Below are 22,826 nucleotides of genomic sequence, written 5' to 3'. Positions count from 1 at the left end.
TGCTATATAATTCCCACCCCCCGCCAAGTTGCAATCGGCAGACGGAGACGGAGAGTTTAGGATCGGTGGCCTCCGAACGGCGATCGTGGCGGACTAAGGATGCTGGACGTAGACTACGCGCAGTGAGTGAACCGGGGGCGAAGTGTTTTCGATTGTGGAGAAGGGGGCGCACACACAAATATATGGAATCATCTGCCCTGGTTTTTTTTAAAAATTCTTTAAAGTGGTCCCCAAGCATGTGCAGAGTTTTTCCCCCCAAAGCACCCATTTGCCTACGCCTCCCGCATTTGGGGATGGGGCGTTGAAGCAAGCGCTTGTTTCATTTTTAAAACTTTTGATCCCTGGGTCTGGGAGTTGCTTTTCTTCTCCCAGCTCGCTTCTCCGTCGGTGTGGTTGCTTGCCGGCTGCCAAAGTTGGACCAAAAAGTCTTTGCCCCGCAGCTCATACAAGGGGTGGAGGAGGGAGGGGTGCCCGAGAGGAGCAGAGGACTCCTGTAAAGTCGGGGCAAGCTGGCTGCGTTCCCGAACTCCTGGGTTCTCTGCGGGAGGGAAATCGGCCAGGGGAAGCGGGGTGCCTGTTCGGACCCGGGAATTCTCTGACTAGGAACAACGATTTTGTTAAAGCCGAGAACGGAGCTCAGCACAGAGCTAACTGAAAACTAACTGCATCAAGCGTACACGTTGTGAATCCACAAAAAGGCTTTAGAGCCAGAATTTTGGATTTCTGGCGTTTCTGGGCTGGGGGAGCAGTTTTGTATAAAGACAGTCAGGCTTTTATCACTTCATATGATTATTACGCCCACCTAGGACTTCAGGGAAGTCCATAAGCTTTTTCTCCTTCTCCACACAACAGCCTTGCGGGGAAGGCGAGGCTGAGTGTTAGCTTTTTGCCCAAGATCACCCAGTGTGGTTCATGGGATAGTTGGGATAGCTCAGTCAGTGTTAGCATGAGACTGCTCATCTCAGGGTCTTGAGTTCGAACCCCACATTGGGCAAAAGATTCCTGCATTGCAGGGGGTTGGACTAGAGGACCCTCGAGATCCCTTCCACCTCTTAACAATTTAATAATTCTCTATCTTGGGATACGAACCCAGGACGTCTCCTGCCTAAGCCCATCACATGGGCTCTCTAATTTAATGTCAGTTGCGAAAAGTAGGGGGCCGGAGGAGAAAGAACACGCAGTGGGAAGTGTGTGTTAATTTTTTATGCTGTGGGGGCTTTATCCTTGGTCACTTTGTGGACAGGATCCATGCCTTATGCCTGGAATGTTCCTGGAAACGCCAGTATTTAGGGCTGCTGCTTGTCTCTAAGGCAGGTTGCCACCAACATTTTCAAACGGGGCTCCTTTGCAAAGCAGGATCTGCTGTAAGGAGAAAAAATCTCTTGTACTGTACTGTATAACTTTTCCCACCATGGCATTTCTATGCTGGGCAAAACTTCAGCTGCTGAATTCCAAATTCCCCCCCCCCTTTTTTTGCAACAGCGAAAAGGCACAGAGACTTGGCCACTTTAAATACTGTGACCCTACTCCAAATTTAGCAGCCCCTTTCCGCCCCAATTTATTTGCAATCTAATACTGGGTGCTTTTGAACGCCCCCACCCACTCACCCACCCCAAGTGCACCCCATCCTCAACTTTCTCCTCTCACTTTCCTTCCCCTCCTCTTGCCTGTTATGCAAATGCTGAGGTGGGGAAAGGTAGATTTGAATATTTCCTCGGCTCACAAGAGTGTGACTGTGGGGTGGGGGGTGGGGTGGCGCCTTGAATGAGGGGAGGGTGTGGAGCTTCTTTGTCCAGCTTTTTCCACCCCAAATGTTGGGTATACAGTGTAATCCACAGCCCTCCTGCCCTAAGCATTGATTGAGCCAGTTTTAATACCTGCCAACTTAGGCCCACATTGACACCGTATGTTTTAAAGTGCGATGAGACCCCTTTATAAACAGCCATGGCTTCCCTTAGAGAATTCTGGGAACTGTAGTTTGTCAAGGGTTCACAGAGTTGTTAGGAGACCTTGACCTACAATTTTCAGGGTGGTTTAACAATCGGTTGTTCTTCGCTGGGAACCGGAGCTCTGGAAAGGGAACAGGGGTCTGCCAAAGGTCCCAGGGTTCAATCCCCACCAGTGCCGGGAGCGAATCCTGCCTGAAACCCTGGAAAGTGGCTGCCAGTCAGTGTAGACAATACTGATCTAAATGGAGCAAACAGGTCTCACTCAGAATAAAGGTAGCACCTTCCTATGGGCCACCAAACACCGATCTGGTTTTAAGCACCCTGTGAAATAACAGAGGCACAGCATGCCTTTGCATTAGAGAGCCCCTTGAGGTACGCAAATAAACCCTGTTTATTTCTTGTTTAGGGTCTCCTCTTGCTGCAGCAATTGAATTACGCAATTACGCCCATTGCCCCGATTTCCCCATCTGGTATATTTCATCCTACCGCTCTGTCCCCTTTCTCCATAACCAATAATACCCCATTTCCGCTGACATCTCCGCCACCACTTTCTCCAGCGCTGGCCCAAGACATTTCGCAGCTTGAGGTAGAACAGGAAATGGTCTCCACCCACCCACGCTCTGTGATTCAAGGTGCATAAAGGCCAGCCGAGCTATTTTGCCACCTGAGGCAGAAAAAAACAACAACCACCTTTTCTCTGGAAGTAGGGGAAAAAATAGTACAAATAAATAACAATGAGCTGCCTTTCCAGGACATAAATTTGCCCCTCACAGAGCTTCAACACCTGAACACCCTTCATGGAAGATAAGGCCAGGATGTCTATAATGCTTCTGAATAGCAGTTGCTAGGCAATACGGGAGGGGAATATGCTCTTGTGCCTTTGAACCAAAGAGATAAAAACTTAGTTGGTCTTTAAGGTGCTACTGAAGGAATTTTTTTATTTTGTTTCAACTCGGACCAACACGGCTACCTACCTGTAACTTGACAACTTTTGGAATACATCTGAAGGCAGCCCTGCAGAGGGAAGTTTTTAAAATGTTTTATTATGTGTGTGTGTGTACACACACACACACACACACACACACACACAACACAACATTTTAAAAACTTCCCTCTACAGGGCTGCCTTCAGATGTATTCCAAAAGTTGTCAAGTTATCTCCTTGGCTCGGTGGTTGCCTAACTCCACACCGTCCAACATCTATCTGATGAAAATGGGGACAGTCCCAAGGAAAAGCGGGACATGCCCGGGATCAAATCAGAAACCGGGACGGCTTCTGCAAATCTGGGACTGTCCCTGAAAAACAACATATACAGTCATACCTCGGTTTAAGTACGCCTCGGTTTGAGTACCGTATTTTCAGTTTTAAGTATTCCGCGGACCCGTCTGGAACGGATTAATCCACTTTCCATTACTTTCAATGGGAAAATTCGCTTCAGGTTAAGTACGCTTCAGGTTAAGTACGGACTTCCGGAACCAATTACACTCATACCTCGGGTTAAGTACGCTTCAGGTTGAGTACTCTGCGGACCCGTCTGGAACGGATTAATCCACTTTCCATTGTTTCAATGGGAAAGTTTGCTTCAGGTTAAGTACGCCTCAGGTTAAGTACAGACTTCCGGAACCAACTGTGTACTTAAACCGAGGCATCACTGTATTTATGTTGGAAGCTGCCCAGGGTGGCTGGGGCAACCCAGTCAGACGTGTGGGGTATAAATAAGTAAAATTATCATTATGGAATGGGACGTTCCTATTTTCATCAGAGAAATGTTGGAGGGTATATGTTTGGAGAACAGCACCACACAATTCAGAGATGTGCAAATTTCTTATGTGGTGAAAACAAAAATTCCTATGATTCTTTTTTTTGGGGGGGGGTGAGGGGGCACTTTAAATGTGTGCTGCATGAAAGTAAGTCTTGCCTTCACTGTATTTGCCAGTTTAACCTCTGACTGTGCTCTCCCTTTATCTGTCCTCCCCTCCCTATCTGTTTCCCTTTTTAATCTTTTTCTAAAGTCCCCTCCCTCTCTTGCTGTGTATCTCTATTTCCCATCAGATACATTTTGAAGAGGCCTGACTTTTATCACTTGTCGTTTTTTGTTTCTCTAGTACTTTCAGGGCTCCCAAAATCGCTTTGTGACAAATCCTCTTAAAGTGGCCCAACGAGGCAGGTCACTTACTATGCCCATTTTGCAGATTTATGCTGGAAACTGAGGCTAAGAGAGGGTGACTTGTTCAAGGCTGCCCTTCTAGATGCATCTGACTTGGGCTTAACACACACAACTATAAAAATGCATAGCGTGTGTCAGGATCTCTGTCCCTACTGCAGTGTAGGGAAGAGGATATGAGGCTTTCTGGGTACTTGGCACAGGATATGAGTTATGGGACCCAGGGGGCGCTGTGGGTTAAACCACAGAGCCTAGGGCTTGCTGATCAGAAGGTCGGCGGTTCGAATCCCTGCAACGGGGTGAGCTCCCGTTGCTCGGTCCCAGCTCCTGCCCACCTAGCAGTTCAAAAGCACATCAAAGGGCAAGTAGATAAATAGTTACCGCTCCAGCGGGAAGGTAAACGGCGTTTCCGTGCGCTGCTCTGCTTCACCAGAAGCAGCTTTGTCATGCTGGCCACATGACCCGGAAGCTGTCTGCAGACAAACGCCGGCTCCCTCGGCCTATAGAGCGAGATGAGCGCCACAACCCCAGAGTCGGACACGACTGGACCTTTACCTTTATGAGTTATCATTAAGCCAGAGAAGCCCACCATATTCCTGGGGCAGGTAACAATATTTTTTGGGGTTTCGCAATCAGGGGTTTGAAACTGGGCCCGAGGCCAACATTTAGGCTGCTGCACAAACTGAAAATATAGGTATGATTTAATGGGAACTGTTGAGGCTTTTACCTTTGGGCTCTGAGACTTGGATCCACGCTAGTGTTGTGCTTTCAGATGTATTCCAGGAAATACCAGTATTTTCACACACACACACACACACACACACACACACACCTGGTTTCCACAATGTTTTCAGGCGTGGCTCCTGAACAAAACAGGACATGCCAAAGAGAAATTTCCAGTGGCCAAGGCAGTGCATTTGGCCACGGGAGAGATCCACATCTGTGCCACATCTGCTGTGAAGCCTCAGTTTTCTATCTTCTAGACCAGGCACGTCCAACTGGTAGATCACTGGCTCCCCTGAAAAAAGATCAACAACTTTGACCTGAACCCCAAAAAAGGGTAGATCACTGCCAGTTTTTAACTCTGTGAGTAGATCGCAGTCTCTTGGGAGCTGGCCACCCCTGTCCTAGATGCTCAAATGTCTCACTTGGAAAACAAAGAAGGGAATTTGTTTTGGCTCAGTTAACATTTGGGCACTCAACATTGTCAGTTGCAGGGATGGCAAAGCTGTATAGTTCATCAGCCCCAGGCAGGACAGGAGCGTTTATGATTCACACATGCATACCCAGTTCCCTGCTCTGACCTGAGTCTCAATTTTGAGTGACAGGGTGAGTCTATATACCATATCTGGGGAGCGCTTGCTAAACTACAACTCCCATCATCCCTGGCCATTGACCTTCCTTGCTGATGGGAGTTGTAGTTCCGCAACATTTGGAGGTTTCCCCACACCTGGTATACAGTACAAGCTTTTTTTCCCTTCCAGGTTTCTGAGCTTTACTGCGTAGGTGGCCTCTTTTTGAGGCTGTATGAATTATTGGGAACACATCCCTTATGCATTTTCAAGAAAAAAAATGTGCAGTGCAATTTGGCCGAGCAGCCCCTGTGCTACGAACCTCAATATACCTGCCTCCATCTGTAAAATGGGAACAATGCTTCCTTGTTTCTTTCCTCTTCTCTGCGGGATGAAAGATTCAAACCCGATAAATATAATAAATCTCTTTGCAAGGAAGAAGTGGCACTCAGATAGTAAGTAACTGGCAGAACAGCAAGCTTTAATTTGTTTAATTGCTAGTTTAGTAGCGACTAGGGCTGTCATTCAAATCTTGATCATCAGTTTCTGTTGGTAGATTGGATTAATTAAGTCTTGCTTGGGAGACAACGCATTGGACACAGGGGGATTAACTTCTGAATAATCATATATAGGATGGTGCTCTGTGCTAGTCAAGAACCGTAACAATAAATTAACTAACTAACTAACTAGCTAGGATGGTGCTGTAAACGTGTTTGTTAATAATGATGACGATGTTGATGATGATAAAATCTTTCTAACCAATTTCTCTTCTATCTTGGCAGGTTCGAGGGGTCCCAGTATGGCTATATGGTAAGTATGTGGCCCATAATACTTGCATTTTACTGGTCTGAATGAGAGAAGAGGATTTCAAAGTGGGATTTTGTTGGCTCAGAAGCCAAGATGGAAACGTAAGAAACGGACCATTGGCTCATCTAGCTCATATGGCCTACACTGGCTGGCAGCAGCTATCCAGGGTTCCAAACAGGGGACATTCCCAGCCCTACCCAGAGATACTGGGGGTTGAACCTGTAGCCATTCGCATGTGCTCTTAACCACAGGATTTCCTTTTGTTTTCTTAGTGGAAGAAAGTCAGTCTAGCAGACCGGGGTGGGTTTAGAGGCTGGGAGTCTTCCTAGGTCCTTGTTGCATTTGAGGGTGTGGAGCGAAGGGGTTTTAATGTTGCTCACAGGCCTGTCTGTCATCTTCCCAGTTTCCCAGTGGCTGCATCTATGACCTGGACTCTTGCAAACAAGAACCCACCTTTCCTTCCTGCCTTGGAGACCCCGATAGCTCCCCAGGTAAGGCATGTCCTAGTGCTGGGGATGGGCTGCTCAGAATGGCTGGGGCAACTCGAGCAGTTGGGTGGGGTATAAGTAATAAATTATTATTATTATTATTATTATTATTATTATTATTATTATTATTATTATTATCAGTGTTATTTTTTTCTAGAAAAGGAGGTGCTGGAGCTCACCATGAACTTCTCCCTTGTTCTCGTACCTGAGAGGTGCTGGAGCTGAGCTCTGGCTGAAAAAAGCCATTATTATTATTATTATTATTATTATTATTATTATTATTATTATTACAGGAGCCAGGAGACCAGGGCTGCACACACAGTATACATTTAAAGCGCATGATGCCCACGCCCCCGGCTTCAAGAATCCTGGGAAGAACTGTAGTTTACTTCTCACAGAACTACAATTCCCAGCACCCTTACAAACTACAGTTCTCAGAATTATTTGGGGATTGCTTTAGACGTACGATAATAATAATATTATAATAATTTATTATTTATACCCCGCCCATCTGGCTGGGTCCCCTCCCCCCCGCCACTCTGGGCGGCTTCCAACACACATTAAAATACATTAAAATATCACAGGTTAAAAACTTCCCTAAACAGGGCTGCCTTTAGGTATTTTCTAAATGTCAGGTACCGGTAGTTGTTTATCTCTCTGACCTCTGATGGGAGGGCGTTCCACAGGGCGGGTGCCACTACCGAGAAGGCCCTCTGCCTGGTTCCTTGTAGCTTTGCTTCTTGCAGTGAGGGAACCGCCAGAAGGCCCTCGGCACTGGACCTCAGTGTCCTGGCTGAACGATATGGGTGGAGACGCTCCTTCAGGTATACAGGACCGAGGCCGTTTTAGGCTTTAAAGGTCAGCACCAACACTTTGAATTGTGCTCGGGAACGTACTGGGAGCCAATGTAGATCTCTCAGGACCGGTGTTATGTGGTCCCGCCGGCCGCTCCCAGTCACCAGTCTGGCTGCCGCATTCTGGATTAATTGCAGTTTCCGGGTCACCTTAAAAGGTAGCCCAACATAGAGCGCATTGCAGTAGTCCAAGCGGGAGATAACCAGAGCATGCACCACTCTGCCGAGACAGCCTGCGGGCAGGTAGGGTCTCAGCCTGTGTACCAGATGGAGCTGGTAGACAACCGCCCTGGACACAGAATTGACCTGCACCTCCATGGATGTGCACACAGCCGCATGCAAACTTATTGTAGGAGGCATATTATATATTGGGGTAGCCCTCACCCCTGACCATGTTGGCTGGGGTGGGGGTGTTGATGGAAATAGGGAGTCCCAACATTGTGAGGGCACCACACTCGCTATCCTTCGTCTACATACTGAATGAACAAATGTAAGTTCTTGTTCTCTCACTCGCCGATTTGCATGTGACCCTCTTTTGCCTAGCCGTTAAGACGGCCTGGAGAGGATTCATGCATGGCTTTCCTGTTTAGAACAGACGAGTCTCTCTCTCTCTTCCTCCCCCCTCCCCGCCTGCCCCGCTCGCTTGCGCAATCTGCATTTAATCGGCGGCTGCCATCTGATTTCTGGGATGTGCTTGCATCTATTACAGGCCTTGGTGGGAGCCTGCCACAGATAGGCACTCTGTATTATTTGCAGAGAGAGAGAGAGAGAAAGAAAGATACTGCTTTTGGGCTTTGTAGTCTCGGGGAGGCTGGAAGTTGCCTGAAGATCATGATAATCCAATCTGGGGCTGGCCTGCCACTTTTGATCTCTGGCACCAAGTTGCCAATCTACTCTGGTGTACCCTTAACATGCAACCCAGCCAGATGGGCAAGGTATACATAATAAAATTATTATAATCCAGCAACCGACCACCCACCGAACCTCTGCTTCCTGCCACATCTGCAGTGTAGTTTTGTGCATTGGGTGAGGCAAGGCAGAGCTGGTGTGTGGATCTGCCAGCTTATCAGTATGTGTTATTTGTTTGGTTTTTTATTCTGCCTTTCACCCAAGAAGCTCACAACCTGGTTAGTTTTATGGGCCTTCCCACTCCTGCTCAGCAGTGCATAATAATAATAATAATAATAATAATAATAATAATAATAATAATAATTTTATTATTTGTTGCAACAGCCACGCTTCCAGCACATGCAAAACATAATAAAACATTAAGCATTAAAAACTTCCCCATACATGGGCGCCTTCAGATGTCTTCTAAAGGCCATCTCCTCGACATCTGATGAGAGGGCGTTCCACAAGGTGGGCACCACGACCGAGAAGGCCCCCCGCCTGGTTCCCTGTAACCTCAACTTCTCGCAGGGAGGGAACTGGCAGAAGGCCCTCGGAGCTGGATCTCAGCGTTCTGGCTGAACCCTTCTGCCTTTCAAGCAACACCCTCCACGCACCAACCCACCCCTGGCCTCTGCATAAGTGAGACGGTGCGTCGGGTTCTGAAGAGTGCCAGGACTAGGGCCTGGGGAGGCCACAGCTCAAATCCCCACTCGGTCACGGAGCTCACTGGCAGGGCTGTCTTAAGCATATGTGGCGCCGGGGTTCAAAGATCCCCCCGGCGCCCCCCCCGGTTGCTCGGTCCCAGGCGCGCAGGAGGGCGGAGCCGGCCAGCCGCCTCAGCATCTCGCTGGCTCGGTTGCCCCCAAACTTGCGGCACAGAGCCGCCTGCAGAAGAGCCCGCTGCAGCGCTCCGACCGACAGGTGGGCTCTTCCCCAGACTCAACTCTCGGGCCCTGGAGTCTTGGCCTGGCGGCCCTGAGAGCCCAGCACCCAGGTGCCCCGCACCCCTAGCGCCTATGGTTAAGACGGCCCTGCTCACTGGATGCCCTTGAGCCAGTCACTGCCTCGCAGGGTTGTTGTTGGGGTTGCGCCAGGTGGGAGGGAGAACTATTTACCCTGGCTCGAGCTCCTTGGATGGGAAGGTGAGGCATATAATTGCAGTCAGAGGAATAAATATATGGCAGAGCAGAACTGGAGCGTTGGGTGTCCGACTCCCTGCGATGCAGGAATATGCAGCTGTCCCATACAGGGAGCGAACTTGCAAGATCTTTTCCAAAAACAGAGAGTGGACTGAAGTGATCAAACCGCTCCAGAATGTGTCTCTGTGGTTTTCTCTGGATTTTTTATTTATTTACTCTGCCTTTCTTCTGTTACGGGATTCAAAGTTAACACACAACTTAGTCTCTGCTCCAGGCGTTGACCAGGCTTGGACTTGCTTTAGCTTCAGGCAATTTGGCCTCATCCTGTGCCTCCCGGCCATGCCCTAGGACTTCCTTTAGTCTTGCCCGCCTTAAGGGGCAAATACGCCCACAGTGTACTTGTTTTATGCTGATGGCCTGCAGCTCTACACCTTCCTTTTCTAATCTCACTACCATTTCTGACTGGATGCCCTCTCGTTATCTTAAGCTTCATTTGTCCAGAAAATAGTTCTTCCTTGCTCTCCTTTTCTCTCATGCTGGGGGCTCGCGTTCAATCCTTCCTCCCCCCCGAACCTTCCCTTTTCTGTTCAAGCTACTGCAAAACGTAAAAATGACAGCTCGCCATCCCACCCCGCTGCACCCCACCGGCCCCTGCTCCGGAAATATGATATTATTAATGATAATTAAATGTCTAGATTGCCCTTCATCCAAAGATCACAACATAAAAGTACAAAATAAGAACACAAACAAACAAAAACGAACCGATAACCACCAACGCACCACAATAACATTTAAAAGACCGTGGAATGTTTCATCAGTCAAAGGTCTGGTTATAGAGAAATGTATTCCACTGGTGCCTAAAGATATGTAATGAAGATGCCAGGAGAGCCTCGTTGGGGAGAGCATTTCACAAATAGGGAGCCAATGCGGAAAAGGCCCCGTTCTCGGGTTGCCACCTTCCAGACCTCTCGCAGAGGAGGCGCACGAAGACAGGCCTCCAATCATGATTGCTGGGTTCAGGTCACTTCATATGCGGGGAGGTGGTCCTTGAGGAAAAGGCAAAAAGTAACTTGCCGTTCCCAAATCTTGCCGATTGCTGAATTCCATTCTTCTTGTCCCTTTCTTCTGCGGTGGCACTGGTTGATTGTCCTTTTTTTTAACAGTAGCGGCTAGAGTGCTGGACTTGGACCTGGGAGATCCGGGTTCGAATTTCCACTCAGCAATGAAGCCTGCTGGGTGACTTTGAGCCAGCCACCTTGAGCTCCTTGGAGGAAAGGTGGAATATAGCTGTAATAATAAATAAATATTCTCTCCCAGTTTGACATGCTACTATTTTCTGCTCAACCTTCTCACCATTTTCTAAGGCTTCCGTTCTCTTATCTGATCCGGGTTTAATCTGCTACTCTTCCTTTTTGTTTTGTTTTTTTTCAAACCCTTCGCTCTTTGGCTCCTTGTTTATCTCTCTTTTATTTGCCTTCTGTCATTCTCTTAATTCTGCCCCCACTCCCTTACCTCAGAAGAGGATTTCGGCGGGAAGCTGCTTTCTGCGATGACAGAAATGCTGCCTGCAGAATCCTGGCTCCATCTCATTTCCGTCTTCTCCTCCCCTATTTTTTTTTGCTGGTATAACCCAGAAAGAACAGCTGCCTATTCCTGCATTGCAGAGGGTTGGACTAGATGATCCTCGGGGTCCCTTCCAACTCTACTGTTCTGTGATTCTATGAAACTGCATCGGCTCACGTTGAGAATAATCCATCCTGCAATGAAAATGTGTGTGTGTCCAAATAGATATCCAATGTAGACTGACAATGATAAGTTATACATTCAACTGCAGAAAGGGGGAATAAGATCTTCAGACAACTCAGCAATGGTTGGTGGGTTTTCTTCCTGCCAACCTTGAAGTATAGCTGTCACATCTGTCTTTAGTGCAATTTTATTTCGAGACTCTTTTGTTTTGTTTTGTAATGCCGCTTTTCTGAGCCTGTTTGGGCTATATAAAGTGAGACATAAGTATTTTAAGTAAATGATTCATCACGGCTAACAAGAGCAATTCTCTCCTGACAAGGTACGTCTTCTCCCAATGCTTTGGCCTCTACTCCTTGCCTTTCCTTCTCTGATCTCCTATTTCTTCATGGTAATACAGCCCCAGATGTATTCTACAAACCCTGGGGCTCTTCTAAGCCTTCTAATATCTTTTTCTTCCGTATGGCATTTTGATTGGATAAGAATTCACGTTCAGAAAACTGAGTCCACTCTTTGGAAATAGGGTCTGGATATTGGTTTCAAAAACTGTGCCCTCTAATGGGGAGAGGAGAGATTTTGGGCATGCAGCCGGTTCTGTATGTACCTGCTGCTCCCTATGCAAAATCGATGGCTTCAGGCATTTGCACACAGAAAAAAGCCTTCGTAGCCTGAGCTGAGTAACACAACCCTCAACCCTCCTGCTCTTATACCCAAGAGATCCAAGTGGATCTTGGGAGGAAGGGCTCCAGGATTCACAAAGCAGAGAAGGGGAGATAGGAGGAGGGAAAGCTACCCAGGCAACCTTTTGAAGGGCAGAGACTGGTCCATTAGAACAGATGGGGCACTGCCCACTCACCCTGCTTCACACACCCCTTGAGTAAAATCATAGAACTGTAGAGTTGGAAAGGGACCCCAAGGGTCATCTAGTCCAACCCCCAGCAATGCAGGAATCTTAGCTAAAGCATCCATGGCAGATGGCCCCATCCATCGTCTGCTTTAAAAACCTCCAAGAATGGAGAGCCCACAACCTCCTGAGGGAGACCGTTCCGCTGCCAAACAGCTCTTACTGTCTGAAAGTTCCTCCTGAAGTTTCGTCGGAATCACCTTTCTAGTACAGTAACTTGAAGCCCTTGGAAAAGAAAGTCCAGGTATAGGGCAGTATATAAATTCAATAAATGAAAATAAATGAAAGGAAAGTCCTGCCCTCCGGAGCAGGAGAAAACAATACTTGCTCCATCTTCCACGTGACAGCTTTCGAGATATTTGGCGATGGCTATTGTGTCTCCTTTCTCGCAGGCTAAACATGCCCAGCTCCTTCAACCGTTCCTCATAAGGCTTGGCTTCTTGACCCTTGATCGTCTTAGTTGCCCTCCTCTGCACACGTTCCAGCTTGTCAACATCATTCCTAAATTGTGGTGCCCAGAATTGGACACTGTATTCCAGAGGCCTGGCTGGAATAGGTCCTCTGATAATATCTCTTGCTTGCCTGGGTTAGAGGAGTGCTTACTTGCGTCCATGTAAACCAGCCTACTGTACAACGTTTACACCCATTGCCCTACCCACATTTGATGCTGGCATTTGCCCACCACTAGCTTGCAGCCCCAGAAAGCTTGCTGAGCCCTAGGAATGTGGCCCCTGGGCTATGAAAGGTTCCCTGCTCCTGACTTGATTGGCTTGTTCTCTTGGGTCTCCTCTCTGACATCATAACCTTGCTTTTCAGAGTCTTGCATGAACTGGCTGGAGATGCAGGAGCCTGGCTATGAAGGCTATGAGGTGGGGCAGCTGGCCCAGCTGCAGAATGTCCAAGTCTCCTACCTGCATAGTTCTTACCCGCAGCTCTCCATGGATTCTGTCTACAGCCAGGAGGGATTGGTACCCACTCAGAACATGTGCCTTGCGCCCAAGGAAGACTACAACACCCAGGTGAAGGCGGCGCCTAGTCCATTTGGGGCAGGGCAAGAGAGAGCCAGGACCTGGGAAGGGTCTACGGGTTTGGGGAATGGAAAGCCAGGAGACCTGGGTTCTTAGATCTGGGAATGGAGCTTGGTGGGTAAGACAAAGTACTGCTGGGTGCCAATGAGTTCTTTTTTAAATTTTATTTTAAAGTTTTTATTTGATTTTACAAATTCATTCACGCAGATAATGTTCTTGCAAATATTAAATCTTTACAAAGATTCTTCCGAATCCTCCTCCCCTCCGTGGGTTCTTTAAGTAACTTTTTCAACTTATAAGCCCATCTAATTTACAACCCTCCGTTGTATCAAAAGTCTATGTATCATTGCAAGAGTTATTTAAAACCTGAAGAGTTCAAGTGTTTACAGTGGTCCTTCAAATGCAATCTATATTTATCCCGTTCTCTGTTGAAGTTTTGATCCTCCTGAGTTCTGATTTCCCCAGTTAATCTTGCCATCTCTGCACAGTCCGGTAATTTCATCAGCCGGTCCGCCCTAGTAGGTATCTTATCGCCTTTCCAGCTCTGGGCAAGCAGCTTCTTTGCAGCTGTTGTAGCGTACATAAACAGGGTGCCAATGAGTTCTTGGTCACACCCAGACTAGGGCCGGGCATTATCTAGTTTTCAACATCGTGATATATCACCAGCTAAACATCATGATATACTAATATATCACAATGTCTGAAATAAGGATGGAGCTATGTAGAGGCACTGGCTGGCTTCGCGGTTTTTCCGGTGTCGTGATTTTTTGATGGCGCCTGCTCTTGCGATTCGCTGTCCCCTGCATTAGGCAGGCGAGAGCTAAGCAGACGGGAGTTAACAGAGGCTGTAGAAATCGAGAGGAAGCATTGGCCAGCTTCACAGTTTTCCTCACATTATGATTTTTTGCATAGTGCGCGCACACACACCACGATTCACAATACCTTGCCACATCAAAAATTATGAAACCGATAGCACGATATGGACTTCCAAACCAGCTTGGGACGATACAGTATATTGATCTGTTGCCCAGCGATGGGGTGAGCTCCCGTTGCTCGGTCCCAGCTCCTGCCAACCTAGCAGTTCGAAAGCACGTCAAAGTGCAAGTAGATAAAATAGGTACCGCTCCAAACGGGAAGGTAAACGCCGTTTCCGTGTGCTGCTCTGGTTCGCCAGAAGCGGCTTAGTCATGCTGGCCACCTGACCTGGAAGATGTACGCCGGCTCCCTCGGCCAATAACGCGAGATGAGCGCTGCAACCCCAGAGTCAGTCACGACTGGACCTAATGGTCAGGGGTCCCTTTACCTTTACCATACCGCTTTAACAGCTATGGAGAATCCTGGGAACTGTAGTTTGCTCTTGTTTCTGGAGATTGTGATTGAGATCAGCACCTCTAGCAAACAACAGTTCCCAGGATTCTCCATGGCTGTTAAAGTGGTATGAGGGTGCTATAAAAGGCTGTTTAAAGCAGTATAGGCACGCTTTAAATGTACTGGTGTGTAGACAAGGCCCCAGATTAATTTGAAACAGAAAAGGGGGTTATCTGTTTGGCCTTATCTGGGTTCTGTAGCTGTAATCCAAAGCTGTAGCCACGGAGTGGGGGTGGTTTTGATAAGAGGAAAATTGCATCTGAGGGAAAAGATTAACTACTCTCTCCCCCCAGGCACCAGCGCTCTGATCAAATTGGTAGGCCCTCTCATCAGAACAGTCAAGAAGAACATTCTAGATCAGGCCAATAGTTATAGTCTAGTATCCTGTTCTCCCAGTGGCCTGTCAGATGCTTGCGGTAAACTGAGATGCAGGACCCAAGTTCAATAAACATCCAGCCCTCCTGAGAATACCAGGAACTGGTATTCAGAAGCATCTCTGTCGAGACAGAGCCTAGCCATCGTGGCTAGCAGCAACTGATAGCGTTATCCTCCTTAATCACCCTATCTCCCATTCCCGCTCTCCCCCCCCCCCCCCCCGCTACTGTTTGTCAAAAAGTAAACGAAGCACCAAGAAGATCCTATCACGGTTTTCCTGCCTAATGTGTCATTTTTGGTCCTAACACTCAACAAAATGTTCCTGGTCCCTAATGAGAGGACTCAGTCAGGGCTCCGGCCGGCCTAGATCAGGAGTCTTGTATGGGGAAGAAAAAAACAACCCCTTTTTCTTCCCCTCCTGTATCACCCAAAGGCTCAGGTGGGGGAGGGAGGTATTTTTGATTGTTACTGTGTTGTGTATTTTTGTGTTTTTATATTGTAAACCACTCTGTGGTCTTTGGGTGAAGGGTACTTCCAGGGTTTCCCAACCTTGGGTCCCCTGCTGTTTTTGGACTACAACTCCCATCATCCCTAGCTAGCAAGACTAGTGGCCAGGGATGATGGGAATTGTAGTCCGAGAACAGCTGGAGACCAAAGGTTGGGAAACACGGCTATAGATATTAAATGAATGAATGAATGAATGAGAACAGTAGGGGAATCCCACCCTGGCCTTCCTGTGTAACATGTAGTTTGGTCCTCACTTCCTGGGCAAGGACATTCCTCTTTGGCTAACGACTGGTATGTTGTTGTTTTTTACCCCTCCATCCCATGGACATCTACAGATCTACCTCCCCTACGAGCAGTACCCTCTTCCCAGGGAAGTGCCTAGCCCCTCGTCGGAAGAAGAGGAATTCCACGGGGAGAGTCGGAACCTGGAGGTGTCCTCGGACAGCGACTTGGATGAGAATCTCTCGCCTGGTTTTGATTCAGGTGGGTGCCTCCATCCCATGCTTTTAGCACCCAGCAACACCATGCACCTTGTGTGTATGTTTCTGCACACACATGCAGAAATACTCACTGTATTGTTAAAGACCGGCAAGGCTGAACCTGGCGTAAATGCCAACTATACCAGTTGAACTCAGCAGAGTAGCGCAGGCACAGAGGAAACTTCTTGGTTGCAAAATGAAGGCAAGTTGCAAGAACACAGGAACTCACTGCAACTAGTATTGTGTAACTATTTACAGCTTTATTTACAAGAACAAAACAACAAACAGTACATAGATCAGTACTTCTCTCTATCTCTCTACAAAACAATAACCACATCAGGAACACACCACCAACTCTTCACAAAACCCCACAAATTCACCCTTAGTCTAATAGGGTTACTGCACCAATCACCAAGCTGTTGCTAAGGCTCTATCACTAGGCAAATTATCCAGCCTGGAGTTTGCTGAAACACTCTTCTGGGCATGTTGCCAGCTCTTAATTGCTATGTGACCAGATGCACGTACTCACACAGTGAAAAAACCTCAACATGTATGTTGAGTGAAGTTGAGCGGGTGCTGCTGCCCAGGGATTGTGCGTTGACCCCTGCCCCCCCAAAAGCCACAACTTATAGGGTATTGCCAAGAAGGCTGGTGTTTCGCCTGAAAAGAGTCCTTGCGTTTGCAGTCTCCAATCTCCCAGCTAAAGTGGGCCCATAGAGGGTGCCTTGTCTGAGCACCCCCCAAAACCCTGGAGCCAACACTGTGTTTACCATACCAAAAAAGGGACACGGGTGGCGCTGTGGTCTAAACCACCGAGCCTCTTGGGCTTGCCGATCAGAAGGTCAGCGGTTCGAATCCCCGCGACGGGGTGAGCTCCTGTTGCTGTGTCCCAGCTCCTGCCGTCCCAGTTGGTGGCTGTCAGAGGATGGAGTGGGTTAAGAGGTGGGGAAACAGCAGCCCTACCCCCCCCCCCCAAGCTTAATGCATAACACAGGAGACACAAGGGGAACGGTTGGGGAAGGGTTGAAAATAATTTACAAGGTATGCTTGGGCAAATGAAACATTGTTCCTCAGCGGCTTCCATTTCAGAGCACAAGCAATTATTGCATTTTGTGTTAGCCAATTTTAGAAAAACTGTTGGCGGTTCGAATCCCCGCAACGGGTTGAGCTCCTGTTGCTCTGTCCCAGCTCCTGCCAACCTAGCAGTTTGAAAGCACGCCTGTGCAAGTAGATAAATAGGTACCGCTGCGGCGGGAAAGTAAATGGTGTTTCTGTGTGCTCTGGTTACCCTCATGGTGTTCTGTTGTGCCAGAAGCGGTTTAGTCCTGCTGGCCACATGACCTGGAAAGCTGTCTGTGGATAAACGCGGCTCCCTCGGCCTGAAAGCGAGATGAGCGCTGCAAACCCATAGTCGCCTTTTTACCTTTACATACCATATAAAAACATAACAAAACCATAAACATTAAAAAAATTCCCTATACAGGGCTGGCTTCAAATGTCTTCTAAGGGTTCTATAGCTATTCATCTCCTTGACATCTGATTGGAGGGCATTCCACAGGGCGGGTGCCACTACCCAAAAGGCCCTCTGCCTGGTTCCCTATAACCTCACTTCTCACAGTGAGGGAACCGCCAGAAGGCCCTCGGAGCTGGACCTCAGTGTCCGGGCTGAATGATGGGGTTGGAGACGCTCCTTCCGGTATCCTCAATAGGCATGATGGGTATTTTCTTAATCTCCACTGAACGCCAGTTTTTAGGCATGGAGAGCATTGCGCTCACGATTTTTGTTTGTCTGTCGCCCTCCGCAGGCTCCCGACGGAAGTTGCGCCTCTACCAGTTCCTGCTGGAGCTCCTTGAGCGCGGCGACATGAAGGAATGTGTGTGGTGGGTGCACCGCGACGCCGGGATCTTCCAGTTCTCCTCAAAGCACAAGGAGCTCCTGGCGCATCGCTGGGGACAGCAGAAGGGCAACCGCAAGAAGATGACCTACCAGAAAATGGCTCGGGCGCTACGCAACTACAGCAAGACAGGCGAAATTCGCAAGGTCAAGAAGAAGCTCACCTACCAGTTTGGGACAACTCTGGTGGCGCAGTCGGCTACCTCCTAAACTCCACCCATCCACCCGCTGCAAGAATATGGGGCTGGGGCCATTAATGATGACTGGACCTCCATTCTCTGCCTTCTCCAGACCAACCCCTTTCTGGTGCCTTCAACCAAACTGCACGAAAGAATCTAGGCTGGGTGGGAAAAGTTGTGAAGACCCAAATGAGGGTGGGATGGGCTCCAGTAGGTTGCAGTCAGGGAGGCCAGCTATGAAGGCACCAAGATCCCCCACCAGAGGGGTGGAGGATATGCACTTTAGTGGGAATCGGGCTGCTTGGACTGTCATGGTAGGGTGAGGTGGAGCAAAGCATTCTGGGATTCTTAGGAGGCTATTGCCTTTGCCTGGGTTGATTGGGAGGAAGGGCTCTTTCAGCAGGGCCTGGTCCATGTTCTTCCTTGGTGGAGTACGGAAAAAAGGGTGTGTGGGGAGATGAATCACAGTACGGGGGGAGCAAAGGGGTCCATGTGGTTACCTTATGGTGAAGGGGGGGGGGACTACGCTGTGAAATAGGAACCAGGTGGGTGGTGGAACTCTGTGTGGGTTGAAGGATTTGCTCTGCTGAGCTGGGGCCAAAGTTTGGTCAGAGGGGTGTCACTGAGGCCACTCTCTGTCCACCCTGGCTAGCAGTTTAAAACTGGTCGTTTTAAAACAGAAGGAGCTTTTGTGAGTATTTATGCAAGGTGCTGGGATTTCTAGAAGCGGCATATTGTTTTGCTTAGGTGGGGGCAGAAGAACCAAAAATTATTGTCCAGAAGTTCTGTCTCTGTGTGTATATATATGTATATGTAGGCAAGATGTTTATTTAATGCTATAAGGTCTGCGGGTTTGGTTGGATTTCAATCTCCTGAAGGGTTTCTTTGTTTTTGTACGAAATCTGATTGTTATTTTTTAAAATGGATCTCTTCTGTATAAACTGTAAAATTTGCAAATAAATTTTTAAGGGGTTTGGCTAATTTGGAGGGGGTCGTTAAAACCTTGTTCTGCAGCGATGGGGAGTGGGAGGCTGTGAATTGCAGTGTCCATCAACTTTGGAGGGGTGAGCTCCCTCAAATATTTTATACAGGGTGGGGGGTGAAGGGACCTCCTCGGCCCCTAGGAATTGGTTCATACACTCATGGCAGAGGCGAGCCTTGAATGAGATGCTTAGTAGCTCAAGACTAGACCATTGCATGTTACGGATTCTATTTTGGGGACTCTCTTTTTAAAACATTGCACTCCATCCCGGCTTACATCTAACTCCAGATCTTTTTGCAGAGCGAGACTACAAAAATATTCTTATGGATTAACTTGTCTTTAGATATGCTTTCAGTGCTCCAGAGCAAATTGTGCAAAGACCTCTTGGCATCCTTGCAAGACCACGAGCTTTTGCCGCTGTCCCCTGTGAGATATTCTGAGAATTAGCATCTACACAGCGGGTTGGGCAGAGAAATTTACTGTTTCCCTCCCAACACATTGCCATAGCGAGGAGGAAATATCGTCCTCTCTGCTTTTCAGATTGCTCTGAAAAGCAGAGATAAAAGCACTTTTCCCTTCTCTCTATGATGCTGGGCTGAATGGAGAAGAACTTCTTGGACCAGGCTAGCACTGCAGTGGGGGAAGAATCCCCCCCCTCATGCTACAGATTTGTACAAATCAGCTGAGGATGAGCTTGGAGGGGAACCATAGCATGTGTGCATGTGCATGTTGGGGTATGTGTGTGTGTGTGTGACTGCACTCACTCAGGTCACACAGCTCCCTGGAGGCATTGCAACGGCAATGGCTGAAAAAGTTGAACTACTCTTACGTTGCGTACACACCATACACACATCCCACCCCCACCCCCCAAAAAAAATAATTATGGGAACTTTAGAATGTTAAGGGTGCTGGAAATTGTAGCTTTGTGAGGGGCAAACGACAGTTCCCACAATTCTTTGAGTGAAGCCATAAGCTTTATACATATAGTGCATATGCAGGGACGAGGCAGAGATTTATCTGGCGTGCAGAGGAAGGAAGACTTTGGCAGTCTTTCCAAAAAGGCAAAATAGGAGCAGCGGTTTATAAAATGAAGGCACAGGGCCGTCTTAAGCATATCTGGCGCTGTGGTGCAAAGATCCCTCCGGCGCCCCATCCCCCCCTTCTCAGAGTTGTCGACCTTTTCCCAAGCCTCTGCGGGGATCGTCCTCCTCCTCCAGGGACTTGGGAAGGAAGCTGCACACCCACCAGCCGTATAGTTGGCGGGGCGCAGCTTCCATCCTAAGCCTCTGCGGGGATCGCTCTCCTCCCGTGGAGGCTTGGGAGGCAAGCTGCACGCACGCCAGCCATATGGTTGACGGCGCACAGCTGGTGGGCGTGCAGGAGGGAATGGGGAGGCCGCCGGCAAAGCCGTGCAGTTCCCACATTCGCTGGAGCGCCCCGAGAGGCCAGCGCCCTGGCACAATGCGCCAGTAAACCCAATGGAAAAGAGGGCTCTGTGAAGGCATCGCCCCCAAAAGAGAGAAGAGAACACTAATTTGCATATGCTAATTGATACCGATAGATGCAAACATAGACATGATGGGCATCGGTTAAACAGGAATACAATCCACGTTGTTATTGTGGCAGAGAACAGACTAGGCAAGTTGGCCTGTTCTCTAGGTTCTAACTCTGCTTCTGGTTCAAAGCAGACTTGAATCGGCGAGCCCTTCCAAAAGAGGATTATTGTCTTCTGTAAAGTGGGTAAAATCAGCTGTAAATCAGGGATAGCTGCTAGAAAGGAGGGTCCATGCCTGGTAAATAGGGACAGCTGGAGCATATACACCAGTAACCTAGGAAACTTCTTACCACTTGATTCTTCTGCTATACGTTCAAGAAACTGGCCTTTGGTTTTGCATGTGCTTACTCATGGCTTCCCAGCAAGATGCTCTCCTGTGGCCACACGGGGGCACTAAATCCTAACCTGAGACAATCCCTCGCAGAAGTCTGGATTCCAAAAAATCTACCAAGAAGGATATTTCCACAACCAGAATCCCTTCTTTCTATGGCGATCTGACAGGATCCTGGCAGGGAATGGGAGTGGGCAAACATGGCTGTTCTGCTCCACTCCCTCCCTCCTTCCCTGCTTCCACCATCTACCCTTCGATACATTTATCTTCTCCAAGAGGAAGTTTCAAATCCCTGTCCCATAATTTGGCAGTGCGAGTGAGAATGCCGGCTATTCCTGGCCTCTGTTGAAACAGACAGGCCCTTCTCTGTAATGGTGTTACATTCTTGGCCTGGCCTGTCGCAATTGTAAGGCTTACCTGGTGTCGCTGTTCATGCAGGTGAAGGAGATGAGCTGGGCTGCGAACGAAGCTGCCTTCTACCGAGTCACTCCATGGACCTGTCTTGCCCCAAACTGTCTTTTCTCGGCTGGCTGTGGCATTTGTGGGAACTCGGGCAGAGAAGGGGATGGGTATGAGTGCCGTTATACAGGGCTCCGGCCCTGCATACCTCCATCCCATAATTCAGCCCAGATACTGAGGTCCAGCTCTGAGGGCCTTTTTGGTGGTTCCCTCACTGCGAGAAGTGAAAGTACAGAGAACGAGGCACAGGGCCTTCTTGGTAGTGGCGCCCGCCATGTGGAACGCCCTCCCATCAGATATCAGAGAAATAAACAACTATCTGACTTTTAGAAGACATCTGAAGGCAGTCCTGTTTAGGCAGGTTTTCAGTGTTTGGTGTTTTACTACTGTTGTTTTTTTTATAAATTGTTGCAAGCCGCCCAGAGTGGCTGGTGGCATATAAATTATTATTGTTGTTGTTATTGTTATTATCATTGCAAGACTTCATGGCAGTAGCCCATGATGCTGGGATGGCTTCTGTAAATCTGGGGCTGTTCCTGGAAAATAAGTCCACTCGGAGGGTCTGAGCCTATGGCTGGGAGTAGAGAGAGGGGGAGAAATTTATTTTTCATTTTATAATAAATAAGATTTTATTCATAAATAAGAACTTTGCTGGATCAGGTTAATAGCTCATCTGGCCCAGCATCCTGTTCTCACAGTGGCCAACCAGATGCCTATGGGAAACCCACAAGTGTTGGAGTATATGGAGTTTTGCGACCCCCCGAGCCAAGGAGATAAGTAACTATGCAACCTTTAGAAGACACCTGAAGCCAGCCCTGTATAGGGAAGATTTTTAAATGTTTAATGTTATATTATGTTTTTGTATATGTTCCCTCAGGTCGGAAGGCGTCCAACATGCTACTGAGGAAGAGCGGAGGACAAGTACAAGTAGATTCAGAGCTGATGAAGCGGCTGGGCCAAAGCCGAAAGGACGCTCAGTTGCGGATATGCCTGGAAGCGAAAGGAAAGTCCGATGCTGTAAAGAAAAATATTGCATAGGAACCTGGAATGTAAGAACCATGAATAGAGGTAAGCTGGATGTGGTCAAAACTGAGATGACAAGAATAAATATCGACATCCTGGGCATCAGTGAACTAAAATGGAAGGGAATGGGTGAATTCAGTTCGGGTGACTATCATATCTACTACTGTGGGCAAGAATCCTGTAGAAGAAATGGAGTGGCCCTCATAGTCAACAAAAGAGTGGCAAAAGCTGTAATGGGATGCAATCTCAAAAATGACAGAATGATCTCGATACGAATCCAAGGCAGACCTTTTAACATCACAGTAATCCAAGTTTATGCACCAACTACCGGTGCTGAAGAAAGTGAAATTGACCAATTCTATGAAGACCTACAACACCTTCTAGAAATGACACCAAAGAAGGATGTTCTTCTCA

At 48.1% G+C, this 22,826-nt stretch overlaps 1 protein-coding gene across 1 annotated transcript; it reads left to right on the top strand.

Annotated features, from left to right (window-relative positions):
- SPIB (Spi-B transcription factor) lies at window positions 1–18,523 on the top strand. The gene is made up of 6 exons (XM_035134685.2): window positions 1–122; window positions 6,189–6,216; window positions 6,617–6,704; window positions 13,049–13,251; window positions 15,846–15,993; window positions 17,795–18,523. The coding sequence occupies exons 1-6, from the start codon at window positions 100–102 to the stop codon at window positions 18,091–18,093; spliced, it is 789 nt and encodes a 262-aa protein (XP_034990576.2). The 5' UTR covers window positions 1–99; the 3' UTR covers window positions 18,094–18,523.
- Window positions 18,524–22,826: the final 4,303 nt, after the last annotated feature.

The sequence above is a fragment of the Zootoca vivipara genome, chromosome 13 (genome assembly GCF_963506605.1).
Source record: "Zootoca vivipara chromosome 13, rZooViv1.1, whole genome shotgun sequence".
Classification (NCBI taxonomy): domain Eukaryota; kingdom Metazoa; phylum Chordata; class Lepidosauria; order Squamata; family Lacertidae; genus Zootoca; species Zootoca vivipara.
This window is presented reverse-complemented; position numbering and strand designations above follow the sequence as displayed.